The following is a 25034-nucleotide window of genomic DNA, read 5'->3' as shown; positions in this document are numbered from 1 at the left end:
CATTCAGGATGTGACATCTATAAAGGATACTCTCCGAAGCAGATACAAACATCTCATCCGACAGATTTGGTCTTCCGAACTGTCGGCGAGGAACAAAGTATCGGCAACGAACATCCTTGCCGTCCCTGTAATATCGCTCCTCTAAATGCTCCTAGGGAAATTGAGTCAATTGTCGAGAATGGGAAGTGCCGTATATACTGGAACCTTATATTCTCGGCAATTGTTTCTGTTGCTCACTCGAGGCCTGACATGGTTCTTCTTGACTTCGAGAAGCGAACCATGTTCGTTATCGAATTTTCGGCACCAGCTGACAAAAACATCAAAGCCAAGGAGCCCAAAAAGCATCCCTGCGTGTCAACAATATGCTAAAACACTTGCGGGAAAAATGCAGAAAGCGGTTGTCCTTGGGTCGCTCCGTGTTCTTCGGGTCCACAACGCTTTTGCTGGATCGTCGTATTGATTCCTTTACAGACTGTAACCACCTGTCTCACGGTTGTGAGACGTGGTTATGGCTGAAATTTTACCGCGATTTCGCTGGAAGCGGGTGCAATTTTTCAGATCAGCCCCCGATCCCGGCGAAATCCTGCGGTTGTCCTTATGACAAATTTTTAATTATATATATATATATGAAAGGTGCTGAAAGGTTAGATATTGGTTGCCGAAATGGCCTGCAGATTCGACAATGTGTTTCCATTTGTGTCGCCTAATAATAGACTTACTCTCAGTTTCTCTCTGATCATAGCTCATTTTGATTTAATTTCAAAAGGTTAAATTATATTTTAATACCAATTTTGTACTTTAAAGATACTTACGTATATAATGATATAAAAAAATATTCATTTATAATACTTTTTCATGTAGATGTCAATTACACAGCCACACAAAAAAAAGTCTTCTGACCTGGGGGTGAGACCATGTTGACTATATGTTTTTCGAGTTGCTAAAACTGAATCCGAAGTTCATTTTATCCCATCAGGTCAGGTTTTCTTCATAACCTCAAAATGCCTTCACACACACCCAAAAATGAAAAATAAAGCTGACCTAGCTGGTTAGACGAGGTTTGTGGTATGTTTTTTGGATCGTTAAAACCAAATACAGAGTCTATTGCATCACATATATTCATATTATTTATGACTATAAAATCATCCAAGTTATGGTTACGACCTGACGTTATGGGGTGAAACAGACTACAGATACAGTTTCAGCGACACCGGAAACATAAAATGAACAAGGTCTGACCCCCAGCCCAAAACACTTTTTTTCGGGTGCGAGCCTCCGAGACTTTTTGAGGTTATATTGAAAACCTCTCGGTATTGGGTGAAATAGACATTGAAATCGGTTTCAGTGAGCCAAAAAATATATAATGTACATGGTTCGGCACTCAGGCCAGCATTACGTTTCATCTTAGGATGTATGTAAAGACTTTTTGAGGTGCTGTCGAAAACCTGACGTCATGCGGTAAAATGTACTTCGGATTCGTTTTCAACGACCCAAAAACATATGATCAACATGATCTCACCCCAGGTCAGAAAACTTTTTTTTGTGTGGCTATGTTACTGAAAAGTCTGTGATTCTGGACTTGTTAAGACCCGGTTTTCCCCAGTACTTTCCTGGGGGCTTAGCGTTGTTAGCGCCGGTTTCCTGTTTTTCTGGTTATCGAAGCTCTTCGCCTCGCGGAGTGCTTTTATCTTGTTTAGCATCTCTTATCAATAGCTCCAGCCTTAATCTGCAGGTGCATGTTCTTGTGCTTCGTGCGCAACCTCTCAATTTTCTTGAAAATTCCTGAACACATTCCTCGCCTTCGAATATTTATATCTTCCTTTCACATAAGTCCGTGAACCACTTGTCGCTCTCATCCTGAATAAGGTTGATATGCATGAAAAGATTTTACCTGCGCATTGTCCGTGGTGAGGCGGGCTGAAATAACTTGCAACGGATATTTCTTAGGACCGCAGTTCTATACCAGTTCCCAGGGATTCAATATTCGTTTACCCGGTTCCGAAATACACCGACGGAGCGTACACGCCCGGAGCAATGCATATTTCGATCTCTGCATCCAACACGCACTTCCCTATCCAGGCGTTAAGCGGCTGACTCGTTCTGGCAGATCTGAGTTTACAGTTCGGAAAAGCAAGCTTACGACAGTCCCTTTACCAAGCCGGTAGAAAAATTTAATATGGTTACATATGTTTCAAAGTAATATTACCTTATTTACCTATTTTCTTCAGGTTCCTTTGGATCGAACATGTGCTGATGCTTTCATAGAACCACACTGGTGTGCTTGTCTTAACTGGCAGGAGATTTCAGTTAGCCACCCAACAATAGTTGCTGCCGCAAACCACTTTGTTAAAATTTTGAATTCGTACACTGAAGATCATCGTAATATATGCTCAAAACTACAGCTCCGCGACATTTTATGGGCTGCTAAATTAACACCAACAAAAGGTACATAAACGTCAAGTACAAGCTGTTTAAAAACTATACATAAAACAATATACATGAAAATTTTTATTGTTTCAGGGCTTTTGAATTTTCAGAAATCAGGTGACCAAGACGGGTTCGTTGGTGATTTTTCTGCAAAAACTGAAATCACTTCGGAAATGTATCAACTCAAAGTAAAAACAGATCCCAGCGGAGGTATTTTTGAAGCAAGTATCACTTATGATGTAAAGAACAACGTGTTCTCCCTAAAGGTCAGTTGAAATTTATTTTTTATTTATTTTTTTATTTTTATATCTGAAACTTATATGTAAGCAGTAAAATTGTACCGTCGCATCGTAGAACGGGATATAGAATATTTTTTTATGAGCGTTGGGGGGGGGGCAGCCGTTTAGGTTTGAATGACGATCAGGGGCCTCCCCACTCTTCAAAAAATATGTTATATCCCGTTCTACGATGCGGCGGTTCAACTATGCCTAACTCATAGAAATTAGTATTGCATTAGCTATTTACAAATTTTAAGAAGCTTTCTAGGAGAAATACAGTGTAAACTCGGTGTCAAAAGACTGCATAATTTCACTTAAACTTGCCAGAAATATCTAAAATGTACACTACTGTCGGAAATTAGGAGAACGGTTACCGCGAGTGGTACTGTAAATCACTGTTTACTATGTCTAGTCTTGGAAATCTGCCAAGATTTTTTGTTTTATTAGCTTAATTGAAGTTAGGATTTCAATAATTTTATGGTATAAATTTTATATTTGTTATACAACTTTCCTAGCTCAAGGTACAAAATTCTAAAAATGCTTGAACTATTTTTTTAGTTCGTACGTGATATTCACGCCTTGATTACATGCTGCCTACGTCACGTTGAAGCGGTGTAGGGTGCCACGTCACGTTTCTTCGCTGTATAGCTCAAGGTCCTATGCTTATATTATGAAGGACTTGGAGCTATATAGCAACTAAACGCAACGAAGTGCTGTATACCAACAAAACCAAATTCCAATATTGAAGTGTCTAAAATTATAATTTCAAGCACGTCAATAAGATATTGCTAAAATTTGGTTTACTATTTTTTATTTAACCTTGAAATTTGCATTTTTTAACGATGTTGATTAGATTTCGCTGTGACCTCAATGTCACAATATCACGCATCCCTGGCGGACCAAATGTACGCAAGCGTTACGCTACGGTGTAACCGTAAAGTAACCTGAAAGTAATCACGCATTATAATTGAGGAAAGAAACAAAATAAATATCTAAACTCTTGACATTATAATTGTACATTAAAATTTGCATTATAAGTTAATTCCGTAATTGAATAGGTTTATTTTTCAACGTTATAATCAAGCCTCAGTTACCCCACATGGGTCAAATGGCCCAGAGGACTTTTGAAAGTGACGCAATTTCCGTATAACCAGGGGAGAGGGCCGAGACCCGAGTATACCCGCCAAAAGAAACGTGAAGTGAGAAAGGGTACTAAAATACGTGGGATAACTGAGGGTTCAAAAACGTAGTAGCTGTCATTCAATGTCAGCCACTGTGTTTTAAGGTTTACTTTTATGTTTTTTTTATTTCTAACACTGAGCAATAAACCTCGGTTTTAATAAACCCTGTTTTAAGGTATACTTTCATGTTTTTTATTTTTAACGCTGAGGAATAAACCTAATGCAATTACGCCATTATCTGTTTATTTTATTAATTATAATGCAATATTACTACAAAGTTACTTGAAAATTACTTTAGGGTTACTTTATGGTTACGCTGTAGCGTAACTTCAACACCTTATAAAAAAAAGATTCCACTCTAAAAGGCTTCCAATTTTTTAATTAAATCGAAAAACCACTAATTTTTTTAAATGAATTTTTCAAATAAATCTTTTGACTTGTTCCAGATATCAGACATTAGTCGAATCAATATGTACGGATCGCAAGCGAGGTGCGTCGAGAATCACTTGTACGATTTACGCAAATATTGTTATTGCAGAGACTAAAGAAGACAATTGAGAATTAGTACGATTTATAGCGATAATATCCTAATTAGGTAAAGATTTAAAACGTGATACCAAAAAGAACTGCAGTTACCCAAAGCCGATTGATGTTTTATAACTGATTTTTTGCATAAATCTAAAATATCTGCCATTAGTAAATGTCACAAAGTATTTTTAACAATCTTTGAAAAACAGACTCACGAGTCACGACCAAGTATTTATTTACTCAAATTGTTCTACATTATAATATATTTGCTATACATATGATTTATCGGAGAAAATTGAATGGTAGTACATATCTGAAAATCAAAAGCAGTTAGATATACTGTTTATTGCTTAGTAAGTGCAAAAATCTACATTGTCATTTTACACCAAACTGTGGACATTTCAGGATACCTGTTATTGTTGGCATAATCCTAGTTGATTAACGACATTTAGGATACCATTTAAAATCTAAATATTGTTTTTCTGAAAGTCTGGCCCCCAAATGTATACATTTGAACAAAATGCACAATGATTTTCCCGTAGAAAGCGGGAAAAGCCTAAGTCAATGTATTTTGATGTACTGAGTAGGAATATGGTCGTATAAGTACTTGATGAAAATTTATTATGCATGGGCCAAATATTGTTCGCCCTCGGTATCAGCCATCATACTAGTTGAAATAAGTGGACGTCACCGCCTGAAGTAAATTGGAACTGGTTTAGTGGTGCAACTGAAAGTATTTCTGTGTTTGATCACAAAAGACTAATCATAGAGACATTGGAGAGGGGTAGCCCTGCTGGAAGTAAATGGATAGAGTCTTTATCCGTTTGAATCATTTTTTACCATTAAGATTGAAATGGAATGAACCGATGTAACCATCTTGGTCCCACGTCTATCCCTTTGATCATTTTCTATCTTGTTTCGAAATTACAATCACCTCTATTCTTTTGAATGCCAATCTTCCTATCCATGTCTATCCGCCACTCATCCACATGTATCCTTTTATTTCCACTCCCAATCCCTGTTCTCGTGTTTCTTTGCAAATTAATTTTTCGCTTATCCACGCCTATCTTCTTCTATCCGTTGGGCAATAATAAATGTCGTTTATCTTTTTTATTCCTTATTATCCTATCCAAGTGAATCCATTTCTATCTTTTCAGAAATATAAGATAGCCCTAGCTTCATGAATCTCAGTATTTCTATATAAATGAATCCACAGCTTATCCACCTTTATTCTTTTCTATCTGTTGGGCAATATTAAATTTCGTCTATCTTTTTTAATCCCTATTTTCCTGTAAGTGAATCTATTTCTATCTTTTCTGAAATATAAGATAGCCCTATCTTCTTGCATCCTAATCTTTCTATCTATATCAATGCTCTAATTAAGTACCTCTATCCTTTTCTATCTTTTTTGGAAATATGAACTAGTCCTATCTTCATAACAGAAAAAATTATATGTATCTTAAGAATGTAGCTATTAGGTGAAACGGGATCGAATTAAAGGAAAACCGATAATTGCGTGCGCAATAATTAATGAAAAAGAGAAGGGATGAACGGGTCTGATGAATGGAGAGACCTACACGATACGAGGACGGATCGAGGAAGTGCACTCTTCGCTCAGCACCGCTACGAGCAGCTGATTTTGCGAGGACGCGAAAACGAGCTCAGTACTCGTTTGAGAGAAATTAATAGCATTCCGTAGGTGTAAAATGAGATTCTTCTTTCTAGCTATGAACGTCGAGGATTTAGCAGAGGAATAATATCCTTAAGTAAAAGAATGATTATTAAGTGTAAAAAAAAGATGATACGAAAATTATAAATTCTTTTAAATTATGCAAGTGTTTTCCCACATTTTAAAATAGATTAAAAGTGTGCATTTTTGAGAACAGTGGATAAAGTTTGCATTCAACTCGTTATAATTCGGGAGATTAAGAACCTAATGTATAAGGTTAAAAAATAATGCCTAATGTTTTTATTTAATTGAAAATTGTGCTAGTGAAAAGTTTCTGTTTTGTCAGTGATCTGCAATTTAAGAAATCTAAGCAGAATTTTCAACCCGTTGTGATACGGGAGATAATTCCAAAACGAGATTCTCGATTGTAGAATGCCATAAAATCAAGTGAAAACGATTTACCAATTTAAATATGTGGATTTTTGAATTCTAGGAAAATCGGATTGAATCCCAGAATGAGCTCAAAAATCCATAACAATTTGGAAATTGTATAAAGCTCAAAAAAAGAGTAAAAGCAATTAAATTTCAAAGAATAAATCCTCGACAGTCCTAACAGGTTCAGATAACTTTTCTATAACTACGATTTAGCGACACAATTGAATTTTTAAATCATTAGATCATTTTTGATAGAGAATTAAATTTTACTTAAATAAAAATTTATAAAAAAAATAATATTGTAAAAGAAAAAATTATGTTACAAACTATATTTCTTACTTTTTTCCCAAAAAGACGAATATCTTCTATACTTCGATCGAGAAAATGGGCCCTTTCCTTGTGGAATGTTACTTATGACTAATTTTTCCCCAATTTTTAATAGTTCTTTTAAGAACAAGAATGTAAGAAAAACAGTCAATAGATAAGTAAGAATTAAAAATGGTATGAACATAAACAGCACTAATTAAACAATATATTTCAAAAATCTTTTGTTTTGCTTTGAAAGATCGCAATAAATATTGTTTAAAAGCACAATATAGTACTAAGTTAAAAAAAATCTATTCGAAAATTCATATTAAAGACTTAGAAATTGAAATTTAAGAAGATCAGAGACCTTGTCCTTTTTTCAATTTTTCATAGTTAACTTTGCCATGTTAATTATTTTCAACTTTGAATTTTAAAAACTAAAGAAAGAAAAAACTCTCGAAAGATAGGCCAGGCGCTAGAGCAAAAAATTGTCATTTTTGACATTAATTCCGACTTAAGAAATTATGACTTTAAACTGTTCTTTGAGTCAATATAAGAAACAGTTTTCGTTATCCCCTTCCTCCCAATTCTTCGTATCTTTTGGCAGTGGCGTAAACTTCCAAAAAACGGTTTTTAATTTATCACTAGTTTGTTTATGGTTTTTTTCACAAACTCCGCATCTTCAAAATTTGAAGTACACATAATTATCTACAAAAAAGGTTCCATTCATTTTTTTCATGCGGCCCATATTTTTGTCAGTAATAGCCGGGCAAAGTCCAAAAGTTTTTAAAAAATGTTGAAAAATTGCACTTATACCAGTTCCAAAATGACATTTAATAAATTTATGCACAAATTGTCGGTAAGATCATGGTCAATAAATAAATAATACATTAACAATTTATTTTTGATTGTTTATAAATTATTTTATAATTGGCATCAATGTTTTTATTGTACGTTAGTGTGTGAATAGTTAAACTGCCTGGGACATGTACGGGAAAGAGGAGGGCGTCTTCGCTAGTCTTCTCGTGCCTGTGATTCTACAGACAAGGCAATGTGAAATTAGTTAAACTTTTGCAAATTCATTAAATCTTCATGCAAGACTGCTTGCAATCTGGCATCTATTCCACTAACCGAAGCAGCAGCGAGGCAACATTCGCTTCGAACCTATCATTAGGTTCAACAATGGTTAGGCAACTCGAAAAGTTAGGAAGATTGGGGTTGGAAAAAAAGCAAGCATGGCCTAACACCTATACCCACCCTCAAAAATGCGGCTTCTCAAGAACTTCTCAAGACAATTTCGTGCAAATGCACCAAAGGTTGCCAAGCAGCCTACACTTGCAGAAAAGCTGGACTGATATGCTCAACGATGTGTGACAACTGCCGTGACCAAGCTTGCACAATACGACGAATTGATTCAGTCAGTGAGCGATTGTGCTGAGTCAAGCGATGATGATGATCATAATAATAAACAGAAGAGTAGAGGTGACCTGATAGAGGTAAAACCTTAACCATCAAGCTCAGGTGTGAGAGCATCTAAGCGTAGACAAATGCAGGACGAGCCTTCCGCCGATGATGATGACAACGAAAAGGACAGTAGAGGTGACCTAATGGAGGTCGAACCTCAGCAATGAACCTCAGGTGTGAGAAAATCTAAGCGTGGAGGAATGCAGTATGAGCCACTTTTAAATTAATCAGTCGGCTGAACATTTTTTTGGTAAGCCTCACAAATTTAAAAACATTTATTACTTATATATATCCTGTAAGGTCAACTTTATATCAGCCACAGGGAAGCTTAAGTGCAAGTTAGACGTTATAATAACATAAAATCATCTTTTTTGCACTCTATGGTGTGACTGGTATGAATTTGACCATACTTTATATATATTATAACTAAAAATGCAGGTACAGGAACTTCGGAGGATCCTGTACATTTTCCTGTACACGAACCTGCAAGCGAACCTGTACCTCTATCCTTTTTTATCCAAGTGAATCCATTTCTATTGTTTCTGAAATATAAGATAGCCCTATCTTCGTAAAGCCCAGTATTTCTATCTAAATGTATCCTCCACTTATCCACCTCCATCCTTTTCTATCCGTTGGGCAATAGCAAATTTCCTTCATCTTTTTTATTCCCTTTTTTTCTATCCAAGTGAATCCATTTATATCTTTTCAGAAATATAATATAGCCCCATCTTCTTAAATCTCAGTATTTCCATCTAAATGAATCCACAGCTTATCCAAATCTATCCTTTTCTATCTGTTGGGCAATCTTAAATTATTTTCACGACAAATGTGAATTTTGCAAAAGATAGAAATCAGCGGGTAACAGCCGACAGCATTTGAACGGTTAGAATCGTTTGAAAATTCATTTTTTTACTCACAATTCTGACAGAATAGAATTCTCGAGATATACCAGGTTTTCAACGAGCCATGCCTTGATAATGGTGACCCTAAATTTTGCGAAATACGTTGCGAAATGAAGACAAAATCAGACAAAATTGACATACCCTGTGTGTGTCTTGTAACTGTTTTGTTATCAGCCACAAGACTAGCTGTCAACTTCCCTCCATTCCCCGATACCTTGCAGTGGTGTGAAGTTGACAGATAGCCTATTACAGCCTATTTTCCTGTCTAAGTGAATCCATTTCTATGTTTTCTGAAATATAAGAGAGCCCTATCTTCTTGCACCCAGTCTTTCTATCTACATCAATCCTCCAGTTATCTACCTGTATCCTTTTCTATCCGTTAGGCAATAACAAATTTCGACTATCTTTTTTAATCCCTATTTTCCTATACAAGAGAATCCATTTCCATCTTTTCTGAAATATAAGATAGCCCTATCTTCTTGAACCCCAGTCTTTCTATCTAAATAAATCCTCCACTTATACCACTTTATCCTTTTCTATTTCTTAGGCAAACCAAAATTTCGTCTATCTTTTTGAATACCGATTTTCCTATCCAAGTGAATTAACTTTTTTGTTTAATATGAGATAGTCCTATCTTCCTGAATCCTAGTGTTTCTATCCAAATGAATTCTCCGCTTATCCACGTCTATCCTTAGCGAGGCGCGCGCTAGCTGTTGTACATCCCCGACTTAGTACCGGCAGGTCCCCATTAGGTGGCTGTCTCTAAAAGTCAGACACAAATGAAATCATTTGCAGTCTATAACTGAAGGGTCAGAAGACGCCTTTGCAGAGTTCGAACTTCGTCTATAAAGTCGTAAAGCTAGGGAATTTTCTTGTTAGGTATCCATATAAACCCTTGCTGGTTTAATACTATTTTTCGTGGGTTTGAAATACGAAATATATAATTATTTTCGAAACGGATAAGAATACTACATTTGTGAGTGGATTAAAATGGATAGAAATTAAAACGATATATCTTTGATAGTGAGTATTTTGGGATAGATAAAGGTAGGCGTTTGTGAACGACAAAAATAGAAGAAGATAGGCCCATGGGACCACAAGGGATAAAGTCAGTGATAGAGAAAGATAGACGGTTATAAATACCATGGATAGAAAAAGATAGACAGTTGAGACTGTAAAGGATAGAGTCAGGGGTACAACGAGTTAGATCTAAGTACACGCGACGGATAGAGCGTAGAAAGAAAAAGATAAAGTTTGTGGGATGCAAAGTGTGCATTTGGGAAGGATTGAATATCGATATCTTTTTACCCATACGTTTCTCTCTTTTTGAATCATTTTACTCTTAGCAGGGATGTATAGGATCCTAAAATTGTTTCTGCACATGAAAGCGCACCTCAATTGGCTCTGTGCAGGAGCCTGTACAGTATCATTAAAAGGTTACCTCGAAAACAGGTTCCTTTGCAGGACCATGCAGCTTTTCGTCCGCCAAGTTCCTGTACAAGAACCATCAAGATTGCCTGTACAGGTTTGTGTGCTGTATCATGTACAAGAACATGTTAATGAAATATTTATTTAATAATGATCTTGCCGAAAATTTGTGCATAGATCGATTACATTTTATTTCAGAACTAGTATAAGTGCAATTTATCAACATGTTTTTACAAATTTTTTGACTTAATTCGGCTATTACTTGAAAAAAATGGGCCACATTAAAAAATAAATAGAACCTTTTTTTGTAGGCAATTTTGTGTACTTCAATTTTTTCAGAAGCGGAGTTTGCAAAAAAACCGTAAACAAATGAGTTTTAAGAAAACCGTTTTTTGGAAGTTTACGCCACTGCCAAAAGACACGCAGAGGTGGGAGGATGGGGATAACAAAAATGGTTCCTTATATTGATCCAAAGAACAGTTGAAAACCCTAATTTCTTTAGTCGGAATTATTGTCAAACAAAACTACCTAGCGCCTGGCCTAAGATACAAATTGCAGTTTGCCATGTAACGTGATTTTATTTTATAAGTTAAGCAAGTAGAATGACTAAATTTTAAAGGTTTTAGATTTCAGATAATTTCCGACCGAGAGACAGTGAATACCGCAAGTTGTTTTTTTTCCAAGACGTTCTCGGAGAATCTCTGCCACCGGCTTCTTTTAAACTGTTTTCAAATCAGAAAATTACAGAATATTGCCAAAAGTATGCTTAACAATGTACACAAAGTTTAAATAACTTGCGGCTAGAGCGCAGAAGGCTGTAAGATGGGCTTAGCTCCTTACTTTGTCGTACGAATCACAGTGTTGTATCCCATTCTCAGTATCGATATTGAAAATCAATACTTGATTAAGGGAAAAGAGATTTTTCACTCATAAATATGAAACAGGATATGATGCCTGACGTCACAGTATCAAGTGAGGGTCAGTGTATTCGAAGCTTGTCGGAAATGCCATAAATCATATGCCACCTTGTCATCTTGTCACATTGAAAGACTCATTTCACACCATACGTTGATCAATTCCCTCTTGCGCGCTAAAACCAATAACCCTCCCTATTGGGTCGTTGGATTTGATGATCGTAGTACGCAAAACGATAGTTAGGTGTCACTACTCGCCAAGGTCTAATAGAGTGATGCGGTGGAAATCTGCAGTACGGCCCCTTTACAGGTGATACGTCAACGTGCTTCCTTATCGACTGAGCGCAGTACAGGGATCGTTGTTATGCGAAAATTAATAGATGGCGCTAACTACCATCTTTTGTGAGGAATCCGGTGTAGTACCTGTATTCATCGTAGCACACCAGCGCTGCGCGCACTAATTACAATTAATTAAAATAATATTCTTCTCAACGATTATGTTCTCGTCTCTCCAAGATTCTGAAAAATCTTTCACATACTAAATATTAATCCTAAACTTTCGTTCTAAAAAATTAAGTACCCACCCTTCAGAATTTTATGAGCTTAGACCCTCGAAACAGTCAGTTCAGGGAAATAACATGTGTAAACCATAAAACCAAACCCTCCCAAACAAGACTTTTCCAATGGATTCAAACGCAGATCAAAGTGCCCTTTTTTATTTATTGACTCGGCCAGTTTTTCATCTCCAAATTCTTGAGAAAGTGTAAGAAACTCTTATGCCCAGGAATTCTTGAACTGGACAATCCTTAGTAGGAACGGCTTAGAGGTCCCTTTTTATTCGATTTTGGAAGATAGGAAATGACTCTGGGACTCAAAAAGTGGCGGGCGCACAGCGGCTTGTGATAGGATCCATATTCACATTCACATTTGCATTGTATCACAACATATTCATAATGTCATTTAGCTTAGAACTTCGAATTATGATTGTAATATTTATAGCTAGATCCTGATAAAGTGTAGGCTAGTTTAGAGTTTATTCGTAATTAACTTTCTGGCCATGAAAATATTATAGACAATTTCATTGGTACTTCTTAGGCATTACTATCAGATTATTATTTTCAGTGTTTTTATTAAACTTTTATTCGGGTAAACCCGGTTATACATCATACGAGCAGCCACGAGCGTTGGAGGTGACAACAGTCACATGTGGATGCTTTCTTAGAGCTACCATCGGCCACTCCATGGAATTTGAGTCGCTCGCTTCCTGATGGTCAAAAAAGTTTCTTACAATGCGACAGATGTTTAATAAAATCGCCTTCTGAGCTGCTGCCAATATCTTACTGACTCCTAAATGTTCAAGATGTTCAGTGCATCTTGCGTGCACATTGTCTGTAGCCGAAAACACAATGGGATGAATACATGCATGATTCACATTCCTCCATATGGTTTTTACTTCATGCCTTAACTCACTATACTTTTGGATCTTGGTTGTATAGGTTAGCTGCAAATTTCGATTAAGCAGACAAGCAATGTCGATGATGTAGACTCTTCCACTTTTTTTTCTCGCATCACGATGTCAGGTCGATTGGCCCGGACGTAATGATTCGCTTGGATAGTAACATCCCAATATAAGATGTAATCTTCGCTTTCTAAAACGGGCATTGGAATGTATCTATAGAGGGGAATCCATTCTTTTAATAGTCCTAGGTTTAGGGAAAGTTGTTGATGTATAATGTCCGCTACATCATTATGTCTGTGCGTATATTCTCTCTGAGCCATTACGCGACAGCCATAAATAATTTGCTCGATGTATTCGTTCGTATCTCCACATAATCGGCACCGGTCAACCACGCCTTGATGTAACACGTGTTTGCGATAATTCCTGGTGCTGACAACCTTGTCCTGTTTTGCAATGACGTATCCTTCCGTCTCTGGATACAGAACACCGTTTCTTATCCAAATATTAGATGCCTCACTATCTACTTAATTTTGATCTAACGTGTTGGGGTCCTTGCCATGGATCGCTTTCTGCCTCCATTGTATTTCTAATTCCTCTATGGTTTCTGCCCTGATATTCAAGGCCCCACCTGAGGACAAATTCAAGGACGTGTATTCAAGATCCGCTGGACAGATGGTACCGTAAAGCGCAACATTTCGTTTGCTGTTAAAATAGTCTCGCAACTGTATAACTTGTGACTCACACAGTTTTTTGACATCTACAACGCTTCTACCCCCTAAATGCCGTGGTAGATCTACCCTTTCAATCGCTGAATTTCTGTGGTGCATTCGGTGCTTCGTCATTTCTACGCGAATAATTCTGTTTAACTTTTCAAAGTCGGTGTTAGACTATTTTATGGCCTAAAGGAGTACGTGAGCACAGGGATGGCATATATATTGATCGCCCTGATTTTGTTTGCCAAAGTGGGAAAACTCTTCATAATTAATCTGAGTCTCGTAGTCAAGGCAGTCTTTAGGCTTGTCTTAACTATCGTATGTTGAATACCCTTAGATTCAAGAATACCCAGATATTCCTATGATTCGCGTGCAGCCAATGCCTCGATGTAATTTTCTAACTCGTTCTCTAACTCTGCGGTCCCTAATTTCACTCTGATTAAATACACTGTTCTACATTTATCTAGTCAGAACTCCATGTGGATATCATTGGAAAACTACTTTGTGACATCGATCACTTTCTGCAGTTTCTGTCCTGAACTAGCGCACAGCTTCAGGTCATCCATGTAAAGAAGATGGGTCACTTGATGACCATCCACATTATCATGAATTCTGAACCCATGAGACATGCTGTTTAGTGTTTTGCTCAATCGATTCAACGCTAAACAGAAACATAGTGCGCTGAAGGAGTCTCCTTGAAATATACCCTTCGTAAAGCGTATTGATCTAGTTATCATTGGTTGTCCATGATTAAAATACATGATCTTTGTACCCCAAAGCCTCATCGCATGGCTTAGAAAGTCAATAATGCGTGGGCAAATTTTGTAAAATTTTAAGACCTCAAGCAAATAGTCATGCGACAAGGAAGGAAACGCTTGCTTGTAGTTATTGTATGCCATGTGTAAGTTCCTTTGATGCTTACGAGTTTGAGTCATGGCAACAGCGTCTATATCTATATATCTATATCGGTCGAAAGTCAGATGGATTTTGAGCATCTGGTTTTTTTGGTATCATATACGTAACACCTTGGAGCATAAAACCTGGCATCAGATCTGGGTGTTCAATGACCTTCGGAAAACACCTTGTCAACGCAAAATGCACACTCGTCAGGTACTTGTACCAGAAGTTGTGCACCATGTCCGGACCTGGAGCTTTTCAATTACTTGCCCTTTTCAAGACCGCTGAAACATCTAAAGCTGTGATGTTTGTCAGATGCATTTCAGGGCTATTGCTTGCCCTTGCTTCCTCCAGTTTGAACCACGCAGTGTCCAAATTGCAACTGTTCATTTTTCCCCAAACAACCGACCAGTAGATAGTCATATCTTCCAATTTAGGGACTTTGGAGCCTTGGTGCTTATTTGGCTTTACTTTCAGTTCACTATAGAACCTTCTTTCATCTATCTGAAAGTTTCGACTTTGTTGCCTTCGTGCATTACTTTTCTTGTACCGACGCAGTCCGACAGTCTCGATGTGTCGAGGGTGGATGGTTTTAGTAGCATGGTTGATCAGCTTGATGGTTCTATTTCGTTTTTTATATTTAGTTAATCGTCCCAATTTGCACCTTACTTTGCTGACATCCATATCCAACCTGATCTTCCATGGTGGATCTCAATCCCTTGCTGGGACAAAAACTGCATTTGCAGGCCTATTTTTCCGGACCAACGTTCTAACGGTTGCCACAGCTGCGCAGTATACAGGAGCTTGCACCTCCAACATAGTTTGTGCTACGTTCTAATACGTAGGTAAAACCTTGCTGTCGAGATGTGCTATTAGTGCATGCAGATCATTTGTGATCTTCATTTTGGGCAGAAAATGTCATTAGAAAAAAACATTTCTGGGGCGAAATGTTGTCACAGGCTTATACTGCCCAATGTGTCGAAGGCATTTTTGGTTAGAGTTGGATTTTTATTTGATCATTTTGCACGGGGCTCTCCCGGTATACATCATCAGTCACGGACGCATTTTTATAATTCAATCAAGTGATCTGATGAGAGCAGTCTGCCCAGACATATTGGACAAAGCCTGGTTTTTACCCCATCATTGACGGACTGGGTTGCAGTCAAGTACACGATGGGGGGACCTACAGCATAAGGTGGGTTCCGAACCACCAGAACCTCGGTAAAGGTACATTGAAAAATTTCCAGAGGTACCGGCTCAGGGATCGAACCCCGGACCTCTGAGGTGAAGTCCAAGTGTCTAACCAACTGAGCCACCGAGGCTCTTTCATTAGATTATTATTACGATTATTATTATTGTTATTACTATTATTATTTTAGCTAGATAACCTTTATGAATCAAATTTAAAATCACTGTAAAAAGAAGCGGCTAGACATTTGCAAAGGATTAAGAGTTTAGGCTTAGATCACTTAAAATTCTAAAGTCATTATTTTATTTCTTCTATTTTGTAACAAAAAGCATCGATTCACTTTCAATTAATTAATTTGCATTCAAATTCCAATTTCTAAATCCTGCAGCTAAATAAATAACTGTAATGAGCCCCTAATGACTTATACTTAGATTAGCTAGATTTTCATTAATAAAATGTATAAAATAATTTAGAAAAGACGAGCAGATGAATTGTAAGTATCAGGAGTTAAAGGAAAATTAGAAGTAAGCCAAAGCGAACGAAAGCACGAAAGGATAAAAGGACCAACCCCTTGGTGGAGGGGAGAGGACTCGCAGCAGCCCCTCCGTGGGCGAGCATCCAGCACTCTATGTAGGAGCATTAAACCGTACGGTTCTTCTCCTTGTTGCTAAACGTCGAGTGCGAACATTTTGAATAAAAAGAATTTCACCTTTGTTTAATTAATATAAAATTCGGTGTTTTATTTCTTGTATTAAGTATTAAATCTTTTTCTATCAGACTGTCAGCACAACGCGAGATGAACGATAGTTCCACACAGAAAGGACTCTGGCTCCTTTCGGCGGCGACGTTCGACGGCTGACGACGGATTAAATCGTATCATTCAAATTTCGCGCGCATCAATTCCCGGGCATTACTGGAAATATGTTTGGTGACAGTGGTGGGATATTTGCTGACTCGCATTGTGCTTTTATCAAAATTTAAAATTGAGTGACAGTGACACTTGTGAAGTTTTGTGCTTCGAACGTTTTAAAAACAAGTGAACACTAATAAATTACGCGTGTGAACACATTTTTTTATACTGCAAACGCACGTGATACTTGCATCAATTTTTAACAAATAGCCAAACACCGCAATCTTGGCTAAAATTTTGGCGGGGTTTTTTTGAGTCAAGATTGAAGCGGAGTGATTGGAACCCCGTACCATTCTCCTTCACTTCCGCAGGCGCACCGTGGGACTGAGAAATCTTAAGGACTTTCAAGGATGATTGAGGACTTTGAAGGAGGATCGAGGGTTCCAAGAATTTTCAAGGACTACCAAGGACGAAGATGATAGAGGAATTTTAAAGGTCGAGATCCGAAGAGATTAGGTGTTGTCGGAACAAATTTGTACTAATTTTAAATTGGAATATGAAAAAAAAAGTTACTGCTCAAATGAAAATACGAGCTTTATCTTATATAAAAAAAATATTAAACTAACGGGTGATTATAAGAATCCAAAAAAGCATAAGTATAACCACGGTATTCAAAAAGGTAATACTAGAAATTGGGTAATGTTTAAGGATCTGCTGTTATTTTCCAAGATTCATGCCAAATTTGTGTATGCTTTAGTTCATTTTCAGAAGCATTCCGTGAAATTTATTACTGTTTTTGGGTCTTCCAATCGCAGAGACTGCTGAAATTTGGCAAATGTTAAAAATTATTTATTAGAATTCAACAATTATTTCAATACATAGCTCTGCTCTCTTTCTCTTTCTCTCTCTCTCTCTTTCACACTACACATACTTCATGCCTTACTGTCACTTTATTATGAGTTGAATGTCCACTTTTCCGTAATTAAAAACTGTAGATATAGATAAGTTATACATTATTTCATCATTATGAAAGAAATAACTTAAAAATCCTTTGCAAGGGTATTATTTCACTACTCACTTTTAGGAATAAATAATTATTAGATTATGTCATTTCCAATCTGCCTTTGCAATGCATATCTAGTTTGATCACGCGGATGTTTGCGCATGTGCGTGCGTGCGTGCGTGCGTCAGTAGTGTCAATTGAGCAAGCTCTTTCAGTAAAACTTAACATATATTAAATATTTTAGCATGATATATCTTTAGATTTGTATTTTTGTTATTTCATTATATAATTGATTTTTTTTTCTTTGAGAAATTTGATAAGAACATGATTATATAACCAACATATTGAATTTCTCTTTTGCAAATCTGAGGACTTATATTTTGAGATTGGATTCCTGTTTTCCTGACAAGGACAGAATTTTACTGTCAAAAAGTCCGCAAGAAAATTAAATAAAGGATCTCCTAAACATCATTATGTTCTTTTTTCTGATCTGAATTATGTAAAATTCTATATCTAACTCACCCAACAGGCAAATTTTCCAAAGGACCCCTCTCTAAATTTCCCAGGGTACTGAGCACAGTAAATCATGTATGAACGCTGACATTTCTGCCATGCGAAATAGTGATTTATGTGTATTTTTAGGTTATGTTTACCCCTACTATGGTTATGTTAATCGTGCCCTACTCCAAATTTCTTAAAGTGTGCGCCAGACCTTTTTTTGCAAGAAATAAATTAAAAAGTCATGAAACCGGGGAAAGTATGTTTTAATTTATTCATCTGTCCTTTTAAAATGACTAGAATTTTTAAAACTAATACAATTTTGAAAACTAGTTTTTGAAAATGTTGAAATTAAAAAAAAATGAAAAATGGTAAAATTGTGAAAATTTTCAAATTCAAAAAAAATTTTGAAAAATAGGAAAATTTGCAAAATTAGTAAAGTTTTTAAAGTTTTTGAAAATTACTAAAATATTTGAAATTTTTTAAATTGAAAAATAGTACAATTTTTAACATTGCTTTAATTAATAAATTTTTTGAAAATGAGCAAAATTTTGAAAATTTTAGTAATTTTGTAGGGTACAGGTCAACCCCCTCCCAAATTTCCTATAATATCTGTCATGACGGATTTCCCACACTCCAAATTTCTCATAATATCTGTCATGGCGAATTTCCCCCATTTTAAATTTCCCATAATATCTGTCATGGAGGATTTCCCCCACTCCGAATTTCCCATTATATCTTTCATGGCGGACCCCCGCACTAAAAATTTCCCATAATATCTGTCATGGTGGAACCGCCACTCCAAATTTCCCATAATATCTGTCATGGCGGACCCCTTACTTCAAATTTCCCATAGTGCGCTCTATCTACTTTCGCACATCTTTTTGGATAGTTTTTCACAAGAACGGACTAATTGTTTAGCAACAAAAACTATTTTTGACCGGCTGTTGATGGTGTTGATTTTGTCGAAATGGCCATCTTAGGATTAAGGGGAACGCGCAGGTAATTGTCGGAAATTATAGTTGAATCTGCCGTCAGTAGACGGCTTTCAGTTTCCAGCACATTGATTCCGACCATAGCGTCCGCCGCATAGGCCCCTATTCCCTAAAAGAGAACGTGTTTTCAATATATGTAATTCCTTGTAATTATACCGACAGATAAACCTCACAGAGATGTCTTCTATTCTCTAAAAGAGTTTGTATTTTGAGATTTTTTAATTCCTTCTAATAAGTTCACAAAATATGTGTAATAAATTGTGTTTTAATTCCTTCATGTGGTAATACTTAAATTCACACATTTAAATAGATTTCTTAAATGCATTTTTGACACGTTTGAATAAATTATTAAAATATAAATGATTATAAATTTGACTATTTTTCGAATTTATAAGTTATAAAAAGATTCGATAATGAAAAATAGGTTAAATAAATTCATTCGTTAAAGTTTACTAGGACGATGGAGAGGAATGGGATTTGCACTTTTTTGTTCCCGTTAAGGGATTTTCGGACGGAAGAAAAATCGCGTATTCATAGGAATACAAATTTTTAATTTTTCTGTTATCGCGTAATGTTCGCTTTGTTCAAATATTATCAATTACAAAAATATAAAATCATGAAAAAAATCAAAAAATTTTTTTTCAATAGAACCTTCTGCGTGGAAATTATTCCTGACACCGTAAAATGACCGATGCTATGTTTTAAAAAGCTTTTTACCTCATTATTATTTGAAAAGAGTAAATAAAAGTAGCGAAATTTGCTAAATCGAAAGGGATGACATTTTTTTACTTCTTGGTTGCCTTGTGGTATTCAGAAAAATGTTGTCGTGGCTGGTACAGAAAGGGATTCAATTTAAGATTTAACTTGAACTGCTGTAGAGATTTAAAACGGGATCCAGAAGTATTCAATATTTCATTTTGGTAATCAATATTTGAACTCAGCTTATTTTTCTTAATAAGGTATGGAAGATACTAAAAAGAATGAGCATATATCTTTGAATAAAATGCATGTCACCTCATCTCAAAATATTGTTGTATATTGCATAATGAGCGATAAACGGCCTAAACGTGCTTAAAAAATCTTAAATAAAATGAGTGCTGTCTTATTTCAATGTTTTAAATGTTGACAATATCATGTTATATGTTCGAGAGGTAGACGAATTCAGCATATTATACTTATATTTAAAGTAATGTTGAAGAGAATAAATATAAAACTTTCAATAAAATGCAAGCTGCCTTGAATGTTCAGCGTATCATTGTTTCTAAAATCCAAACATCTAAGCACGCTTAAATGTTATCTCTTATCTAGGGTCGACGCTAGAAACTCGACCCTGGAGTAGAGAAATAAAAATCCCAGGTATATGATCTGTACCATACGGGTAAGAAATGCTCTATTTCTTGAGATTCCTTTCCTACTTGTTCGAACATTCATTTAGCATGTAACATTGCGTCATTTTCTGAGTAATACATGTAACATGACACCCTTTTCAAAACAATTCTCTGAATTCTATGTAACTTGATAACAATGTTTTCATATGAAATTCCTTAATACCTATAAAATATGACATAGGAAACGGGGGTCTCTTTCTTTTACGTTTCATATCGAAGGCTGATAATTTTTTCAGTAATGCATGTCACATGTCACCATTTGAAAACAATGCTCTGAATTCTATGTAATTTGATACCACTGCTCTTATATTAAATTCCTTAGTATCTACAAAATATGACATAAGAAACGGTGGGGTCTTTCCTTTTCGGTTCATATCAAAGGGCCATACTATAACTCATCTCTATGCTATATTCTTATGACGTAAGCAGAAACATGACACATAACCCCTCTCCATACGCAATCAAACATACACACAAACACAAACTCATCGAAATATAGTGTGAATCACCTCTACAAATATCTTACTTTTGCTTACTTGCTCTTTTATTGGTAACCCTTCTTTCTTTTGTAATTTCCTGAAAAAAGTTAGTTCTTTCCTCTCTGGAATACGGTTTAAGCGCAAGATTTATGTATTTTATCTACGCTTGGAATCACTGGATGGTAATTTAAAGTTCCCGGTATCTGCACCGCAGACTCGAATCTAGCTTTCCTTAAAGTTTTTAACGCCCATTCATATAACGCTTTTGCTTTCAAAATATGATCTTTTAGAGAGCATTGTAGACTAGCTCGTGCAGCAAGTCTCTTCAAATTTCCAACAATTCCATTACAAAGCCCTTTTCCTTGAGCCATCCCTGGCATCCGATAACTTCGATCCGATGGCGGACCGAAGGAACCGAATAGAACAACTACAAAGTACCCGTGAAGACCACATTGGGTACCCATTCGGTTCCTTTTTAAAAAACTCAAAAAAACAGCAAGGCCAATTTTTTACCAGTTAAAATTCGGATTCTACGTTAAATTCTCTATCAGAAACCTGCGGGGTAATCGCAATACTTTTTTGCAGCGTTAAACATTTTTTAAAATGTCATTCACTTCTGCTGAAGGTGACTTCAAGCGCATCCAAAATAACTCAAGTAGTACGTTGCGCGCTAAATTTAAAAACAAAATTCTCTCACTTGCATCGCAGCGTTGTTGTCTAAGGTTTCCACTGTGTGGCGCTAGCATCCAGACGAAATTCTTAAAGTTACCGACGGAACGCTTATTAACTGCTACTAAAAGAAGATGTACTTGAAGGCGCCTTCGGCCCATGTAAATGACACGTATTTTATTTTTAAAGTTTTTAACGCTGCAAGAAAAAGTATTGCAATTACTCCGTAAGTTTCTATTGCAAATTTTAACGTAGAATCCGAAGTTTAACAGTTTAAAAGTTGATCTTGCTTTTTGTTAGTTTTAAAAAAAGAAACCGAATGGGGACCCAATGGGGTCTTTACGGGTACTTTGTAGAGGCTCCTTTCGGTTCCTTCGGTCCGCAACACAGTGGGAGGAAATGCACTTTTTTCGTTAAAAAATGTCCAGAGCCTTCAATTTTCGTCCGATTTAAAATTTTTTTTTCAATTAAAGTTTATTAAATTCTGAAGAGCTTGACGCTTGTCTTATATTAATGTTTAGGGACTCATAGAATAAAAATAATTTGCTCATTAGTCCATTTATTTGTTATAAACAAATTTTATGAACAAATTACCAAATAGTCTTATTATCGGTAAAAAAGATTTTCTGTTCATTAAAAGAGCTTCATATTAATGTAGGAATGATATATAATTACAAGAATAATTCAAAAATTTATAATAACCATTGTTATAAACAATTCTTATGGCAAAATATTAAAATTTCAGATTTTTTCAAATTATAATTTCCTTCAATCACCAGAGCGACTTCAGGTATTTCTTAAAATTAATAATAATAATAATAATAATAATGATATTAATAATATCATAATAATATTTGATTAAATACAAAAATTTAAATTTTTATAAAGAAATTACATAAACAAATTAAAAATTTTTGCCCTTTCGCATAGGAATTTTTTTGTTTTTGCAATGAAATATTTTAAGCTATTGAACGAATGACTCCTAGTCACAAAAATGTTAGAAAATTTAACAATAACAATTGTTATGAATAATTCTCGTGATAAAATATTCAAATTTAAGGTTTTATCAAATTTTAATTTTCTTTAATCACTAGAATGGCTACTGATATTCCTGAAAAATGTAGCTTTTATAATATTTAGTAAAGTATTGCTACTTAAATCTTTATAAACAATTCAGATAAACTTTAGATATATAAATTCAGATAAAAAAGGCAGTTTCACTTAGAAAAAGTCGTGCTTTCAATCGCAATAGATTGAGAATGAATCATTACACTACATGCTAAGATTCACTCAATATAAAATCTTTTGACAATAACCCACCGACTTGATAGGCAAACCCTAAGTTTGGAGAGATTCATATCAAAAAATGGGATTTGCAATGAATTCGGAAAAACAAGTACTTTTAAAGTACTTTAAATTAAAACAAAAGATAACTCTGAATACCATGGCTATGGAAAAGAATTCTATTACTAAATTATTAATTTGAAGCAACCAGATTTTTTTCTACGTGAAATTGACAAAATTTGGAATTTGTTGATCTAAATTGTTTATAAAGATTTAGGTTGTTATATTTCATCAAATAATAATGAATATTTAATATTTTAAGAAATACCTGAAGTCGTTCTGGGGATTGAAGGAAATTATAATTTGAAAAAATCTGAAATTTTAACATTTTTCCATGATAATTGTTTATAACAATGGTCATTATAAACTTTTAAATTATTCTTGTAATTATATATCATTCCTGCATTTATATGAAGCACTTTTAGTAAACAGAAATTTTTTTACCGATAATAAGACTATTTGCTAATTTGCTTAGAAAATTTATTTATAACAAATGAATGGACTGATGAGCAAATTATTTGTATTACATGAGTCCCTAAACATTAATTTAAGACAATATGAAGTTTACCTAATCAGTTATTCAAGCGTAAAAAATTGTTATGTACAAAATTTCAGTTTCTCCAAGTAGAAGAGACAAAAGTTCAGAGCGTCAAGCTCTTCAGAATTTAATGAACTTTAGTTTAAAAAAAAAATTAAAAATCGGACCAAAATTGAAGGCTCTGGACATTTTTGATCGAAAAAAGTGCATTTCCTTCCACTGTGCGTCAGGGTCCCGCAGTAGTGTACTTCAAACAGGATAAAAGAGTTGTTTGTGAAAGTTATGCCATAATTTCGGAAGATCTAGATCATAATACTAGCGCATTTCACCTTTTTATGAAGAGAATTGCTGAGTTGAAGGTCAAACACACACATGTTCAAACAATAATTTATTTTACCGACGCAGCATTTCAGTACAAGAACAAGAGCAAGTTTCTCAATCTCGCATATCATCAGCGTGATTTTAGAATTGAGGCACGCTGGTAGTTCTTTGCTACGTCTCACGGTAAAATTCCGTGCGATAGTATTGGAGGAACTCTTAAGCGAGAAGCTGGTAGACCTACCTAGTGGGCACCGGAACATCCTAACAACGTCCCTAGGACGTCTTTAAATGTCCTGGGACATTCTTGGGCATTGGCGTCTAAGTGCCAGGGTCGTTCTAAAGACACCTTTAGGACGTCCTAAAGACGTTCTATGTCTGCCCTAAAGTTGTCCCAAAGATGTCCGCAGGGCTAATCCTAAAGACGCCCTAAAAAGACCTATAAAAGACATAATTATTTTTTTACTATCCAAAGTAAAATACCTCCCTATGGGCACCAGTACATCAAAAGGACGGCTCTAAGAATGATTTTAATTTTTCTTGGAAATTGTTTCTGAAGAATTTTAGAACGAAAACCAAAAATAATATAAAACCTCTCTTGTCACCCCCATTTAAAGTTCATTTAGGCACACCGTGATCCTTTATAACATTCTGAGGACATCCTCAGGACATGCTTGATAACACCTGAGGACGTCCGTAAGTTGTCCTCAGGACATCCTTGAGAACATCCTGAGGACGTCCGTAGGTTGTCCTCAGGCCATCCTTGATAACATCCTGAGGACGTCTGTAGGTTGTCCTCAGGCCATCCTTGATAACATCCTGAGGACGTCTGTAGGTTGTCCTCGGGTCGTCCTTGATAACATTATAAGGACGTTCGTAGGATGTGCTCAAGACATCCCTAATAAAAGTACGAGGGTAGTTCAATAAGTCCTTAGAATGACCAACATATGGCGCGCGAATCGCTCCAAACCATCTGTTTTCAGTCAGCACCACTCCCGACTAGATATATGGTGCAGTCACAGTCCACATCTTCTGAGCTTACGTGTTTTTATAACCAACCGAAAAAAAATTGTTCGTTAAGAAAAATGGAAAAAAACGAGTTCAGAGCGGTAATCAAACATTTTCATTTAAAGGGTTTAACTCCATATGAGATAAAAAATGA

The 25034-nt window shown here is 35.8% G+C and overlaps 1 protein-coding gene across 8 annotated transcripts in view; it reads left to right on the top strand.

Annotated features, from left to right (window-relative positions):
• The window catches only part of LOC117167143, a 379970-nt gene extending 374049 nt beyond the window's left edge, over positions 1–5921 (top strand). For all 8 annotated transcript variants that reach the window (XM_033351851.1, XM_033351850.1, XM_033351848.1 and 5 more), the window contains 3 exons: positions 2229–2445; positions 2521–2693; positions 4333–5921. In XM_033351851.1, the coding sequence (XP_033207742.1) occupies positions 2229–2445; positions 2521–2693; positions 4333–4431 (489 nt within the window). In that variant the 3' untranslated portion in view covers positions 4432–5921. The remainder of the gene's footprint in view (positions 1–2228; positions 2446–2520; positions 2694–4332) is intronic.
• The last annotated feature ends 19113 nt before the right edge of the window (positions 5922–25034 follow it).

The sequence above is a fragment of the Belonocnema kinseyi genome, chromosome 2 (genome assembly GCF_010883055.1).
Source record: "Belonocnema kinseyi isolate 2016_QV_RU_SX_M_011 chromosome 2, B_treatae_v1, whole genome shotgun sequence".
NCBI lineage: Eukaryota > Metazoa > Arthropoda > Insecta > Hymenoptera > Cynipidae > Belonocnema > Belonocnema kinseyi.
Note: the sequence above shows the minus strand (reverse complement) of the source record. Positions and strands in the feature narration are given on the sequence as shown.